The 15,374-nt window shown below is 39.8% G+C and overlaps 1 protein-coding gene across 10 annotated transcripts in view; it reads left to right on the forward strand.

The window, feature by feature from the left end:
* Nucleotides 1-15,374, forward strand: part of PHACTR2 (phosphatase and actin regulator 2) — a 269,242-nt gene that overhangs the window by 246,780 nt on the left and 7,088 nt on the right. For 3 of the 10 annotated variants that reach the window (XM_064598182.1, XM_064598183.1, XM_064598185.1), the window contains one exon: nucleotides 3,618-3,698. In XM_064598182.1, the coding sequence (XP_064454252.1) occupies nucleotides 3,618-3,698 (81 nt within the window). Of the gene's footprint in view, nucleotides 1-3,617; nucleotides 3,699-3,842; nucleotides 4,505-8,654; nucleotides 8,752-15,374 lie in introns of those variants that run through there. The other 7 variants (XM_064598181.1, XM_064598184.1, XR_010413801.1 and 4 more) reach the window with 6 other exon arrangements.

Consider the following 15,374-nt stretch of genomic DNA (forward strand, 5'->3'; position numbering starts at 1 on the left):
AGAGCCAATTATATCCATCTTGGGAATTAGGTAGTGTATCCATAAAGTTCCAGCTCATTAATAAATGGTAGCGCTTATCAGTGTTACATTCATGGGCAGGCTTAATAATCTAAGCTTTGTTCCCCATTGGTGACATTTTCACTATGCAGTGAAGCCTCAGTTTACAATCTAGTCTAAAATTATCTAGTGAAAGATAATTGAAAATTCAGATGATACATGGATTTGTCCAAGATGTTACTCAGTAATTACTTATTAATATATTAAGAACTGTCTTACATACTGGGGACATAAAGATGAACATACTACCCTTCCAGGAATGCACTGTCTAAACAGGTTGCAGGAAAGACAGATTTTAATTCTATGCAGAGACATTCTTGGCCTGTTCCTGGTTGTCCTGCAGCAAAGAAGAGTACACTTACATACTTATGGCATAGAGCTTGATGAGTAGTCATGAAGTTCCCTCCAGGGGCGCCTGGGTGGCTCAGTCGGTTAAGTGTCTCCCTTAGGCTCAGTTCATGATCTCCGGGTCCTGGGATCAAGCCCCGCGTCAGGCTCCCTGCTCAGTTCCCCCCAACCCCCGCTGCTCGTGCTCTCTCTCTCTCAAAAAAATAAAATCTTAAAAAAATTCCCTCCTTGTTCCATATCAGATTTTTATCAAAGAAATAAGCAAAAAACATCAAATGAGGGGAACTCTAGTTAATCTTGGCCTCACAGCTCATGTTATTTGAGAAGGCAGCAGGGTCCATATTTTCAACAAATCACCTATTGCTTCTGGCCAGGGTGATCCCTGAGCTGACTAGAAGAGATTAAGCAGACCTTCTGACACCAGTTATCACTAGTCAATTTTAAACTTCGTTTCAGTCATTTTTCTTTCCTCTTTCCTCTCTATTATTCTCATGGTACCAAAAAATGCTGTGTATTTGGTCTCAGGGGATTTGTTTTATTTGAATCTTAGAAATACCTGGTTTCTGGGGCACCTGGGTGACTCAGTCGCTTAAGCATCCAACTCTCGGTTTTGGCTTAGGTCATGATCTCAGGGTCATGAGATTGAGCCCTGAGTTCGGCTCCACACATTGGAGAATCTGCTTGAGATTCTCCCTCTGCCCCTCCTCCCACTCACACATGCTTGTGTGTGCTCGCTCTCTCTCAAATAAATAACTCTTAAAAAAAAAGAAAAGAAAGAAATACCTGGTGTCTGCTCAGTGACTACCCTGTGTTGGTCCAGCTCAGCACCATTTAGGCTCCAACCAATCTCACCACAGCAGCCTAGCTCTCTCTATCCCATATCTTTCTAAGGAATCAGTCCCATTTACATTTATGGGAAGAGTCCTTAGGCCTAAACTCTGGTCTCATCTGCATAGAAGGGAGTTAAGATTATTGTACCGTATTTTCTGAACATGAAGGGTCTTTAATTACTCTTTTCCTCTCAGGAAACCTCTTTATTTATTTTTTTAAAAGGTTTTTTATTTATTTATTAGAGAGCAGAGCTTTCGAGAGAGAACATGAGGGGGGGAGGGGCAGAGGGAGAGGGAGAAGCAGGCTCCCCGCTGAGTGGGGAGCTGGACATGAGGTTCCATCTCACGACCCTGGGATCATGACCTGAGTCTAATAGGCGCTTAACAGATTGAGCCACCCAGGTACCCCAGGAAACCTTCTCTTTAAATAGTAAGAGGACGCAACTCTTTGGAATAAAATTGTGGTAGTTTTGCAGTGAATTTTTAAAAGGAGTATTGCATTTCTTTAATTACCTGTAGTCACATCTTAATGATATGTATTTTCAGACAGCCAGTCCTTATAATTTCACATCGCATTCATTGCTTATAACTGACTCATTATTCCTAATTACAAACCAGCACACACAACCTGGAGATCTGAGGCAATTATCTGGATAGCTTAGGCCCTGAAGCTCATTTCAGTGGAAATACTATGGGACTTGAAGTAAGAAGGCCTATGTATATGAGCTCCATCTTTGTCCCTAACACCCATTTGATGTCTAGCAAGGGACTTGATCTCTCAGGGCCTCCATTTTATCATTTGTAAGGTGATAGGTGTTTGGGTTATCAACTCCTTAGTGAGTTAACCATCTTACTTTGCTCACCACTTCCAAGTTGGCTCCTTCATAGTCACATCTGTGCCTTGTTGCTCTTTGGCCTCTCTCTCCATCCCCATGGCCTCTCATCCTCCCAGGCCTCTTCCTGTACCTTGGCTTTCTCAGTGTGGTTTCCTGAGGGTAGTCACATTTTTTACATGGCGGCTGACTTCCAGGAAGAAGGAAACAAAAGATGCCAGGCCACTTAAGGGCTGCATCCCAGACTGGCACAACCTCACCTCTGCTGTGTTCTGTTTTTTAAAGCAGTGGCAGGACTCATGCAGATCCAAGGCTGGAGAGAGAGAGTCCACCTCTTGATGAGGGAGTGACAGAGTCACGTTGCAGATGAACATCTGGGATATGCCCAAAAATCTTGAACTGACTTTCTCAGGAAAAATGCATGTATATATGGTCATAAATGAATTGTCAATGTTACTAATGTAAGGGATGTGTAGCACCCAGTTTACCATTAAAAATAAACTATACCATACTCTTTTTTTGCAGATTCTATATCTCAATTGATTCTAAAAGAATGCTTCCATTGACTTTTGCAGACTCCTAGATTGGTAGCCAACCTACTATTGAGAATAAGGACTTTGCCTTTATTTGTCTTTGAGTCTCCTTCAGTGACATTCTCTTCTTGTACATAGTAGACTCTATAAATAACAATGAAAGATGGGGCACCTGGGTGGCTCAATCGTTGGGCATCTGCCTTGGGCTCAGGTCATGATCCCAGGGTTCTGGGATCGAGCCCCGCATCGGGCTCCCTGCTCAGCGGGAAGCCTGCTTCTCCCTCTCCCACTCCCCCTGCTTGTGTTCCCTCTCTCGCTGTGTCTCTGTCAGGTAAGTAAATAAAATCTTTAAAAAAAAAAAAAAAAGAACAATGAAAGAATTGTTGGTCACAATCGTACTGATCATCATAACATCATAACATCTCAGTTTTTCAAGCTGAGGGACAGAAGCATCTCTTCAGACCCCAACATCTACATGACATGGGTGATATGTTTGTTACGTGGTAATAGTCATCACATTCAATTAACACATTTTCTTTGAATGGCTTTAAGTGCTGTGCTGAAATTTTTCATTCTGACTGTCTGAACTTTAAATATTAAAGAATAAATAAGCAGCTGCCTTCTCAGTAGTTCCATGGCACCTAGTCAAAGCCATGTTGTGGTGGGTGGTATGAACTGTAGAACTTTCATAGGAAAATGACATTGTTTCTCAGAAAATCTCATGACCTCAACTATCCTTGTGGTCATCAAGGGTGGGGGATGCATGTGACTCAGACCAGGCCCCAGGATGAGTTTAGCAAAGGCCTTCTTCCTCTCCTCCTCCTCATGACACGTGAAGGAAATCTTCCCTGGTTTTAGTATGATCTTACATTTATCTTACCTTTACCTAGTAGAAATTAGGAATCTCTTTTGGCAAGACATTTTTTAAAAGAATGTCTGCTTTGTTGATGCTGTATATGCTGAGGAATTACGTGACCTAAGTAACATTTCTGTTTATCTATTTTTTTCCTATGCAGGCAGCTATAAGGAAAGAACTAAATGAATTTAAAAGCACAGAAATGGAAGTTCATGAAGAGAGTCGACAGTTTACAAGGTAGGTAGGTGGGCAAGATGCAGTTCGGCATATTTTGTTATGTGTACTTTACCACAGTTAAAAAAATTTTTTTTAAAACAGATGAGCATAACACCATCTAATGAACATTTCTAAAATTAAGTGTTGTTTTTTTTTTTTCCGTTCACAGAAGTCTGAATCGTTCCAAAGGGCTATGTTCTGGTTTCTTTCTTAGTCTTATTTTCTGGGCCAGGAGACAAGGATTAGAATCATTTATTCTGCTCTTGAAGAGACTCAGTTGAAGTTTTATGCCCAGAACAGATGCTGGTGAAAGCCACTATGAGCACCTGTGTGTCTGCTTTGGGCTCACAGTAGACATAACTTAGAGAAGATAACTCAATTTTCAGAAGACCTAACTTAGACTAGGAATCTAATTTTTACTGCTGCTGTGGAAGGCTACGGTAATCCTACCCTTTTTCCTCCCAGTACCCTTGGGGTTCAGTTTATTCTTCTGCTAAAACCAGAAGAGACCTGTGTGATCATGTAGTCTGACCACCACCCTCCCCCTCACAGGTGTTCTGTTTATTTCTCTCTAACGGGTTTATGTGCTTTGCTTTTTTATAACATGTATGTTCCTAAGAATTTGCATGCCAGTTAAATCTTGAAATACTGAATTGTTAAAAAACATACCAGGACAGATGATTACATGAAGAAGACCACAGTAGGTCTTTCTGGAAAGCAAACACTGATTCCCTAGGCTCAAAACAGCCTCTGCAAGACAGGCATACATTATAGTGCTATTCTTTCTGCAGTGGTTCCTGTTGGTGGTGGTGGTCCATGCTGAGAGCATGTCCTGTGATAAAGGAAGTAATGCTATAACTTCATAATTTAATAGCAAATCCCTCCGCTAACGTTGGTAGGGACCTCCTTGCTCCAAAGCTTTTGCTCCTATGATAATGTCTGGTTTGCAGAAGAAATTCCCCTTTCTTCTAGGGGAGTTGTATTTGTTTTGGTTCTTCCTATATCATGTTTATTTGTAAATGTATTCAGGGCTTTTAGCCATCTGGATGTATAGGATTTTTCTCTGTTTGAGGGCTGCATCCTATCCTGATCGACTCTTGGACCAGTCACATGCCCAGATCAAGCCAGACCTATTGTCCCCTCCTTTTCTCCCTTCCACTTGTGGGGTCAGGGAAAGTTCATGCTGATATTTGACACCTGTGGTCATACGTCTCCAGTAAAGTTGATCAAAATAAGGTGGCTGAAAATTTACGGTGACATCGAGTTGGCCGGGACCTCTGGGTAACTGGAAAGATAGCATACACGTGTTTGTGTCTTTGAGTCCTGACCCCTGAGATATAGTGACTATGCTCAACCTACTCTTTATCATTCAGGATCGTTTGACTTCTGCATAGTTTTCCTAGAAATCATAGTATCTGATTACCTAATTATCATTTGATAACATTATATGAAGACTAAACTAAAATAGAAAATAATCAAATTTTTAAAATGCATTTCTATGGAAGTTCCCAGCTTATGAAAAATAAACATTTATACTGAAAGAGGTTCTTTCTCTTCTGTTATTTGCTATGAACAAGGAAAAAAAAAGGTTGCAAGGAGAGTAAAGGTCATTTATTTTTTGCATCTATATTTGTTATGGGCACAAACAATATATTCTAATTAAGCATTCAAACAGTACAAAAATCCATCAAATAAAAATGAAAACTCTCTTCACTCCCTCCTTCCTCAACTTCATTCCTATTCTCACAGGTAATCACTGGTAAAAGTTTGGTGTAGATCCTTCTAGACATTTTTCTGTGTATTTGCAAACATGTAGGTGTATATATATGATCTACATCTATGTGCATATATGCCTTTATGTCCTCCCTCTGAGTCACACATAAAACAGCATCTAGAAGATCTTTCCATATTAGTGTATATCTTTCATTTGAATGACTTTATGGCATTTTGTAGATAATGTACCATAAGTTATTGAACAATTATTCTATTGATGGATGTTATGGAATTTTCAGTGTTTCATTAGTAAAACAATGACTTGACTTTCTTTATAAATATATCTTTGTGGGGGCACTTGGGTGGCTCAGTTGGTTAAGCGTCTGCCTTCAGCTCAGGTCATGATCCCAGGGTGCTGGGATCGAGCCCCACATCGGGCTCCCTGCTCAGCGGGAAGCCTGCTTCTCCCTCTTCCTGCCGTTCCCCTGCTTGTGCTCTCTCTTTCTCTGTCAAATAAATAAATAAAATCTTTTTTAAAATATCATTAAAATATATATATATAGCTTTGTGCACACATGCCAGTATTTCTGTACTAGTAACATGAGTGGATTTGCCAGGGCACTGGATATATATATTTTTTACATTTTGAAAGATGCTATTCTAAAACTTGTAGTTTATGAGCATGCCTAGTGTATCACCCTCATCAGCACTGGTGGGGCAGGATGGTGATGGTGGTGGTGGTGAGGGGTCTATAGTTTAAAGAATAAACATTGATTTCTGTAAGGTTGAGCATCTTTACATATCTTTATTGACCATTTATTTTTCATTTTTGATTTACTTTGACCTGTTTTCTTTTGGTTGTCTTTTTCATATGGATTAGTAAAAACTCCTTAGATATTGTGGATATTGGCTCTTTATTACATATGTCACCATACTTTTCCTCAATTTTTTCTTAACGTTTTAACTTTTTTTTATGGTCTTTTGTTTAAAGTTTTGCACATTTAAATGTGTCTGTATTGTTACATTTACTTCATTGTTTTGTGTCTTATGGAGGAAGACCAAGATTATAAATCTGTCATCTTCGGTTTTTATATATGCTTTTTTTTCTAACACTTAGATCTTGTATCCATTGGGCGTTTTATTTGTGTGGGTGATTTAAGAGAGTAAACTAACTTTACTTTGTTCTAAATCAGTAGTTAGGATGAATGGATAAAGAAGATGTGGCATATGTATACAATGGAATATTACTCAGCCATCAAAAAGAATGAAATCTTGCCATTTGCAATCACATGGATGGAGCTAGAGTGTACTATGCTAAGCAAAACAAGTCAGTTAGAGAAAGACAAATACCATGTGATTTCACTCATATGTGGAATTTAAGAAACAAAACAGATGAACATAGGGGAAGGGGAGAAAAGAGAGAGGGAGGCAAAACTTAAGACTCTTAACTGTAGAGAACCAACTGAGAGTTGATGGAAGGAGGTGGGTGGGGGATCGGCTAGATGGGGGATGGGCATCAAGGAGGGCACATGTTATGATGAGCGAGCGATGAATCACTAAATTCTACTCCTGGAACCAATATTACACTACATGTTAACTAACTAGAATTTAAATAAAAACTTGAAACAAAAATAAATAAATAAGTCAGTAGTCAGTTGCCCCAATTACTTCCCCCTTGATATGAAATTCTTCTCATATACACATGGATTAGTTCCTGGATTCTTTATTATGCTCTAGTGATCTGTTGCCTATCTTTGCGCTGTGTCACCCTGTTTAATTAGAATAGATTTGTAGGGGCGCCTGGGTGGCTCAGCCAGTTAAGCATCTGCCTTCAGCTCAGATCATGATCCCAGGGTCCTGGGATTGAGCCCCGCATTGGGCTCCCTGCTCTGTGGGGAGCCTGCTTCTCCCTCTCCCTCTGCCTGCTGCTCCCCCCTGCTTGTACTCTATCTCTCTGTCAAAAAAAAACATTTGTAGTGTGTTTTTGTATCTGATAGGGTATTTTTTCACCTTCAAAATGCCATTGGCTGTTTTTTCTGTATTTACTCACCTACAGAAATTTAGAGTATACTTGTTGTATACTATAAAAGCCTATTGATATCTTTATTGTTTAAGTAAATATTAATAGATGTAAATAGGGATGAGCTGCATTTCAAGAGAAAATTATAGGCTTTTTTTTTTTTTTGTAACAAGGGTAAGCTTTAAAAGTTTTCCAAAAAATATATTGATTGACACTCTCTAAAATGTCTATCCAGATAAGGAAAAATTAAATATTCATGTCACTAAGATAAATATGCCTTGCTTAAGTACTCTTTAAAACCTGGCAGCAAAGCCAATGTCTGCTGCTATTTTTCCATTAATTTGTATTACATCATTAGAGTTTCATTCCAATAGAGAGATCTTTTGGCTCTAAGACTTACAAAAATCATGCTTACGATTTTCAAATTGTTTTCAGTATTTCTTTTAAGAGGATAAAGGTTTGGTAAACACTGCTGAGTATAATCAAAATAATACCAAACTATGATAATGTTTTACATTTAGAAAATTGCTTATGGAGAAGATAGTGTTGCTCTTAGCACCAGCCACCCTTGGAGGGAACATACAGGCTGTGGATCATTACCTAGCCCTTTAAATGCAATCTAGATAGAGAGCAGCTCACTTATTAGCTCTTCTTATTAGTGCCAGACATTATCTCCTTATATCAAGTAAACCTGCCATTCAAAACCTAAATCTATTAACTCCCTGTGGGATTTAGAGTGGTTAATAGAAAGGCAGCCCTGCGCCCTCTGCCCAGGCACCTCTTTATCCAGAGATTATCTTCCACACAGTGATGTATCAGTCAACACCAGAAGGATCCATTCCCATATAGATCTTCCCTTGAGTCTGTATCTCTGGAGAGATTCACAAAAAGCTGATAACATTGGTTGCCTCTGGGGAGGAGAACTGGTGGGTAGGGGCAGGCATGAGAAGGCTTTCCACTCTGAATTTTTGAAATACAAGAATTTATTACCAAAAACAAATATTTAAAAGAAAAATAAAGGATCCATTCCCTGAGTTCTCGTTCTGTAAATGAGGATCCCATCCTGGTAGCTTTTCTTGAATAATGTGCCAGGACTAAAATTAATTGTGACATTCTTGTTATTGGTGTACCCAGAAAACACCTCTGAAACCTCCATCATGGAATACATTCTGTGACATGTTTGATCTGCCCCACAGTAAAGAATTATAGTGATCCACCCTTTCATCTAATTGCCCTGGTTTCTCCCAGTATCTTTTAGATAGCTGTCTGGCATTGCAGTGCATTCTGGGGCCATGTAACAAGAGGACTAGTGGTGCCTATGAGACTTCATCCTGTGGCCTGAGAGGTACCAAGCTCTAATCTCGGCTTCTTAGAACACTCACTGCTCATCTGGCCACATCCTGTGTTTTCTGCCACCAACAGCTGCCCACCCAGCCCACTGTTCAAAGCCCAAAAGACCATTTGAAGGGCAATGTATTATTTAATAGGATTATTGCATTCTGGAAGGAGACCACCATGGCAAAATAAAGCCACTCCTTTTCATAGTAAAGGGCATTTCTACAATTTAAAATGATTCTCTAAATTACGAAGACAAATTGTATGAAAGGTCAAATTTTACTTAAAAACTAAATTTTATTTACTTATTTACTTATTTATTTATTATTTTTAAAGGTTTTATTTGTTTATTTAACAGAGAGAGAGAGCACAAGCAGGGGGAGCGGCAGGCAGAGGGAGAGGGAGAAGCAGGCTCCCCACAGAGCAGGGAGCCCGATGCGGGGCTTGATCCCAGGTCCCCGGGATCATGACCTGAGCTGAAGACAGACCCTTAACTGACCGAGCCACCCAGGCACCCCTTAAAAACTAAATTTTAAAATGTTTATAGCTGAGTGGTAAGATTATGGGTCATTGTAATCTTCAGGATATTCTCTGTTTTCCAGAATTTTTTTAAGTGTCCACATGGGTTAGATTTATAATCAAGAGAGAATATTACTTTTATAAAAGTAAACTTTGAATTTGTAAATAAGAATATTTTTAGAGTGTGCAGTGTACTACTTTCATGTTTATAATTTTATTAGGTTATTAATTATTTACTTGTTATATTAAGCAAAGAATCATTAAATTGATGCTCTTAGACTCAAAGTGGGTCTCAAGAGATCACTGGCATATTGTTAGGTGGAAAAACCAGGATACTGATAAAGCTACAAATAGCAATGGTATGTTTTATCTAAAATTCAGATGCACAGGAAAAAATTGGAAAATAACATTCAAAAGCTCTTAACAGTTTCTTATAGAATGGCGTTATTGTTTTGGGGTTTTTTTTCTCTACTCCAACCTTTTTAATGTGGTTGAGATATGTGTGTGGATGTGTGTATTTAAAGTAATTATCTCGTTCTGTACCATCTTGAGTGATTACTGTCCTATGTAGATTTACAGTGAAACTGCTTTTCAGCTTCTAGATATGCTTATGAAAATGTGACATGGGGGGCACCTGGGTGGCTCAGTAGGTTAAGCCTCTGCCTTTGGCTCTGGTCAAGATCCCAGGCTCTCTGCTCAGCGGGGAGCCTGCTTCTCTTTCCCTCTGCCCCTCCCCCACCCCATGCTCCTGCTCTCTCTTTCTCTCTCTCTCTGCTAAATAAATAAAATCTTTTAAAAAAATGTGACATGGCAGGAATTACATGTGGGACCTCAATGAAAAATAAGGGGTGCTCCACAGAGGAATGAGAAGGCTTCTTCTGCAAGGCTGCTCTCTTCCATGGGTGCTCCATGTACCTGGACAGAAACTTGAAAAAGTTGCAAAATGCTGCTTTAACCACCAGCGTTGAAAGCATATGGCTCAGTATTTGGAATCATAAAAGCCCGGGCACCTTGTGGTCTGGCTTCTCAGGTAAAACTAGGAGCCTGGTTTAGGAGAACCTGCTCATTTAACGTGTATATGCCTTGATGATAAAACCCTTTCAAATAAAGGAGAAATGAATTATTCAGGATTTCTGTATCTATCAAGCAGGGAAGTATAAGAAAGTAACATTTTACATTTGTGAGTAATTTTCCATGTTCTATTATCTGAATGACTTTACAGGAAGGTGAGTATGTTTTTATATGGTAATTTGTGGAGGAATCATCTTTATGGAAAACAATGATCTTTACCTGAATTCCATGACTTAAAAATAGCTCCGCCCCCATTCACTTCCTCTCAACAGTATGAAAATAAAAAAGATGTATTCCAGTTTTAATAATAAGAAGAAAATATAGGTAACTTCAAATTTGAGTCTCGGGAGAGTTCCAAAAAAAAGAGTGGATGAAAAGTTTCAGTATCCTTGGGGCACAATAAATCTATTTATTGCTCTGTTTATTGCTCCATCAACTGGAAGCCTGAAGCCAAACTGTCATTCTGTCGGGCTAACTTCTCAGGAGGTAAAGCTGAACTTCTCATATTTCAAAATGAATGCAAACCACTGAGTAGTAACAAATGTAAGAACAATTTGCATTTTCAGTACCTCTGAGCTGAATTTGAAGAAAAGATGCCTAATTTAAACAGGATATAAATGTCTTTTTGTGATTGGATAGTGCAAGAAAATATATGAGGTGGCTTTTTGGTTTATTTTGTTGTTGTTGTTTGTTTTCTAAACCAGGTCTGGCAGTCCATATGAAGAGAGGGTTACATTTCTGACCCCCTGGCTTTGTCAGCATATTGTTGCAATCACACTCTTGGTTGGTCATCTTCTTCTCTTAGCCAGCCCTAGGAGCTGTGCCGAAGGCCTGTGATCCTCCACACATCCAAATGTGGAATTCATTCTCTAGTGGGATCCGTGGGCAAATAGTGCCTACAGGAAAAACAAAAAACTTTATAGTGTCCGGCAAATTTTGGGAAATTAAAAGCAGGACACTTTCCAGGAAAATGCTGGGCTTTAGAAAGTGTTAAATCTCTTCCGTTCCATTGACTACTCACTTTTCGCTGCTCAGCTCACTTATTAACTTAACTTCTTCATCTCATAAACATTATTGGTGTGAAGACCAAACCTGTCATGTCTTGTTTCCCTATGCTTGTCCTCTGAATCCAGAGCCAAATGAAGATCAGGTCATTGTGGAATGTTTGCTGTACAGAGCCCAGCAAATTAGGAGAGGGCTAAAATAATTGCTAAATTGGGTGAATTTGTATTTAATTCCTAGAAAAGCTGAACCTAACAAAGAGGGGTCTTTGATAGCTCAGGGTGGGAAGACCCTGCAGGTGCAGTATATTTGTCTGTATTGTCAGGGTCCCCGGAGCTCCTGCTTCCTTTGTGGGGCATGTGCTTGTGTGTCCTGCATGGAGAGAAGTGATACTGCTCATTGCAACCACAAGGACATCACTGGACTTGCTTTTCTAGTAATTGCAAAAAGTTTGTGCTGAGCCCATTCTCATCTAGTTCCCTTTGTGACAAAAGTGAGAAAACTATAGCTATCAAAGTATAGCCTAGGGAGCTCCTGGGTGGCTCAGTCAGTTAAGCATCCGACTCTTGATTTCAGGTCAGGTCATGTACTCCCCACATCAGGCTCCGCGCTCAGCGCAGAGTATGCTTGGGATTCTCTCTCTCCCACTCTGTCTACCCCTCTCCCTGCTGTCCCTGTTCACTCTCTCTCTCTCTCAAATAAATAAATAAAATCTTTAAAAAAAAAAAAAGTGTAGCCTTGGATTTGGAACAGGACTTTTCTCTGGTCAAAATTCATCAAAACTAACTGACAGATTTAGAAATCTAACTGATTACCTTTTCCTTTGCATTCTGCCGAGAGGGAACCAAGAAAACTCTTTGAATGAAAGTATGAGTGAAGACATGTTTTGTTCTCATAGTCTGGTCTAGGTTAGGAATAGAGTCTGGAGCCTGGTGCCTCTCCTTACCAGCTCTGTGCTTTGGGCACATGACTTAGCATCCCTGTGTCTGTTTCTACACCTGTACAGAGGGGAGGGGATACTGGAGTAGATGCCTCCTAGGATTGTTTTGAGGATTGAACTAGGTAATATATGTATAGTACTTGGACTTCTGCTGGGCATATGGTAAACAGTAGTAATTTCATCTGTCATTATTATTATCTGCCTCTTTTTTATATTTTACATAAAAAGGTTGATTTAAGAGGTTTTCAATTACTATTTTGAAATACTTTCATAGAATTTCTGTATTTTTCTTCAGGTAATGGTTGACTCTTCCTAGAAAGCATGATGGAATGTCCTTGTATTGTAGATTAGTATAAATTTAATTGTAGTTAATATTGGGGGTCTCATGATTGGACTCTTCAGTTACAAGAATTACTTATAGAAAGTTATCAATAACTTTCTAAGTGCCCCAGTATATATGTATTCAGTTGTTTATGCATTCAGCCAGTATTGACTGAGCACATAGAGTGAGTCAGACTCTGTTCTGGACCCTGGGAATTTAGAACATGTCAGATAAAGCCCTTACTCTCACATGGTTATGTTCTAGTGAGGGAGACAAACCATTAGCAAGTAAACCAATCAACATGATAATTTCAGATTGTGCTAAGTACTATCAAGAAAATGTAACAGGATGCTCTGGAAGGGATGGGGAGGGGTCTTTTAGGGAAATACAACCTATCCTGCGATTTAAATGACAAGAGGAAGCTATCAGGCACTGTCAGTGGAGAGAAAAACATTCCACCTCCAAAGGGGGGCCAGCCCATTTAGAGGGAAGAGCTAGTGCAAAGGGCCTGAATTGAATAAGGATTTTGCATGATCAGAGGGCAAAAACAACACCCAGGTGACTGAAACAAGAACATTGTCTCCATTTAACAAATGTAGAGCAAAGGTTATGGCCAGGGCTAGCATTAGGAATTGAATTCGAAGTGGATACATCCCTACTTTGATCACCACAAGTTTGCTATTTTGGTAAGGTTGGTATATCTTATTTTTATTTTGAGTTTTGGAAAGTCAAACATTCGGGCGCCTGGGTGGCTCAGTTGGTTAAGCGACTGCCTTCGGCTCAGGTCATGATCCTGGAGTCCCTGGATCGAGTCCCGCATCAGGCTCCCTGCTAGGCAGCGAGCTTGCTTCTTCCTCTGACCCTCCCCCCTCTCATGTGCTCGCTCTCTCTCTCTCTCTCTCTCATTCTGTCTCAAATAAATAAATAAAATCTTTAAAAAAAAAAAAGGAAAGTCAAACATTCAAAAGTAATATAACAAGCCCCATGCATCCATCATAGAGCTTCTCCAATTATCAAATTATAGCCAAGCTTGTTTCAACTGTTCGTATGCCTTTAATTTTTCATCTTTTAGTGCTTTGATTCCATCCAGCAACATTTTTTTAAGTTGTCCAATGTGCCAGATATTATATTCTGTGAGTATATAAAAGTAATTAAAAGCAGGTCTTTCCTCAGCACCTCAGGATCTGAGTAGACACACCTACACAAAGATCATATACTGACTATGATAAATAACTATTATAAACCAAGTGTTACGGCAACCCAGAAGAGAAAGCGATTAATGCTTTCCTGAGAAATGGGGAAAGCGGAGTTTGGAGAACTCACAGAGTGAGATTGCAGGACGTGGAGATGGGAAGGAAGGTAGGGTAAAGGACAGAGCACAAAAGTGGAGAGCATTTGGGGACAAATGATTGGAACTTGGGGTATTTTGGGAGTAGTAATGGAGATACAGCTAGAAACATGGTTTGGGCCACATTCTGAAAGGCCTCAGTCACTACTCTAAGAAATTAAATTTTATTTCATAGGGAAAGGAGAACAATGCAATGATATTAACAAAGAACTGGAATGATTAGATTAGTGCCTAGGATGATATTGCTAGTGAGAGCGTGTGGCACTGATTTGATCGACAAATCTCTGAGCCTGCAACAGGGAAATGAATTAGGAGACTGGTTTATTAGGCCAAATGAACATTAGATTACACAAGACAAATGAAATACTAAACAGAGTTGCGTAAGTGTGGAATCACAGAAATAGGCTGAAGTAGATCAGATAAGGCTTTTTGGAGAAGATGACTTTTGGCCTTGATCTTGAATATGAAAACATAGATGGGAAATGAAGGGAGGGGATTGCAATATTACGAAACATAGCATGTGCAAAAAGCACAGGGCTCCGAAAACACAAGGAATGTTCAGTAACTTGCATGGAGGGATGTGAACGTACTGTTCAAATAGCACTAGCAAAAGATGGGAAAGCTTTAGTGGATTCAAAGACCGCAAACAAGGCAAGACTTAGTGTCTCGTGGGATATGGAGGATGTAGGAGAGAAATGAGTTGCAAATCTGAGGGTCCTAGACTAAAAATCTTTTAAAGGGTAGATTGTTTAACAAGAAAGAGGGCGCCTGGGTGGCTCAGATGGTTAAGCGTCTGCCTTCGGCTTGGGTCATGATCCCCGAGAGCCGGGAGCCTGCTTCTCCCTCTGACCCTCTCCCCTCTCATGCTGTTTCTCTCTCGCTCGGTCTCTAAAAAATAAATAAAATCTTTAAAAAAAAAAAAAAAGAAAGAAAGAAAGAAAGTACAGGGGCGCCTGGGTGGCTTGTCTGTTAAGCGGCTGCCTTCGCTCAGGTCATAATCCCAGGGTCCTGGGATAGAGCCCTGCATCAGGCTCCCTGCTCAGCAGGGGAGTCTGCTTCTCCCTCTCTCTCTCAAATAAGTAAATAAAATCTTTTTTAAAAAGTGCTGTGGACATGCTTAGTGGAGCATTTGGATGGAAATGCCAGCGAGCATTTGGAAATTTCAGGCGAAGAAGGTAGATTTGGAGTCTTCAGTGGGAGGCAATGGGAGGCTGAAGCTAAACCAAGAGGGACTATTTGTTGATGGTTTCCTTTTATAACTATAAACCAGGTGTAACCAAATCCTTTATGAAACATCCCACTCCGCTCGGTACAGGTCAGAACATGACCCTCAAGATTAGTGATGTTTTGTGTATCGATTGCTCTGTATCCTGGACAGTATAACCAGAATATTTTCTATAGGGGCTGTCTCTGCTTTCCAACCTCACATTT

Source organism: Mirounga angustirostris, unplaced genomic scaffold (genome assembly GCF_029215605.1).
Source record: "Mirounga angustirostris isolate CCGP_5_RB_7025 unplaced genomic scaffold, mMirAng1.0.hap1 SCAF_8, whole genome shotgun sequence".
NCBI lineage: Eukaryota > Metazoa > Chordata > Mammalia > Carnivora > Phocidae > Mirounga > Mirounga angustirostris.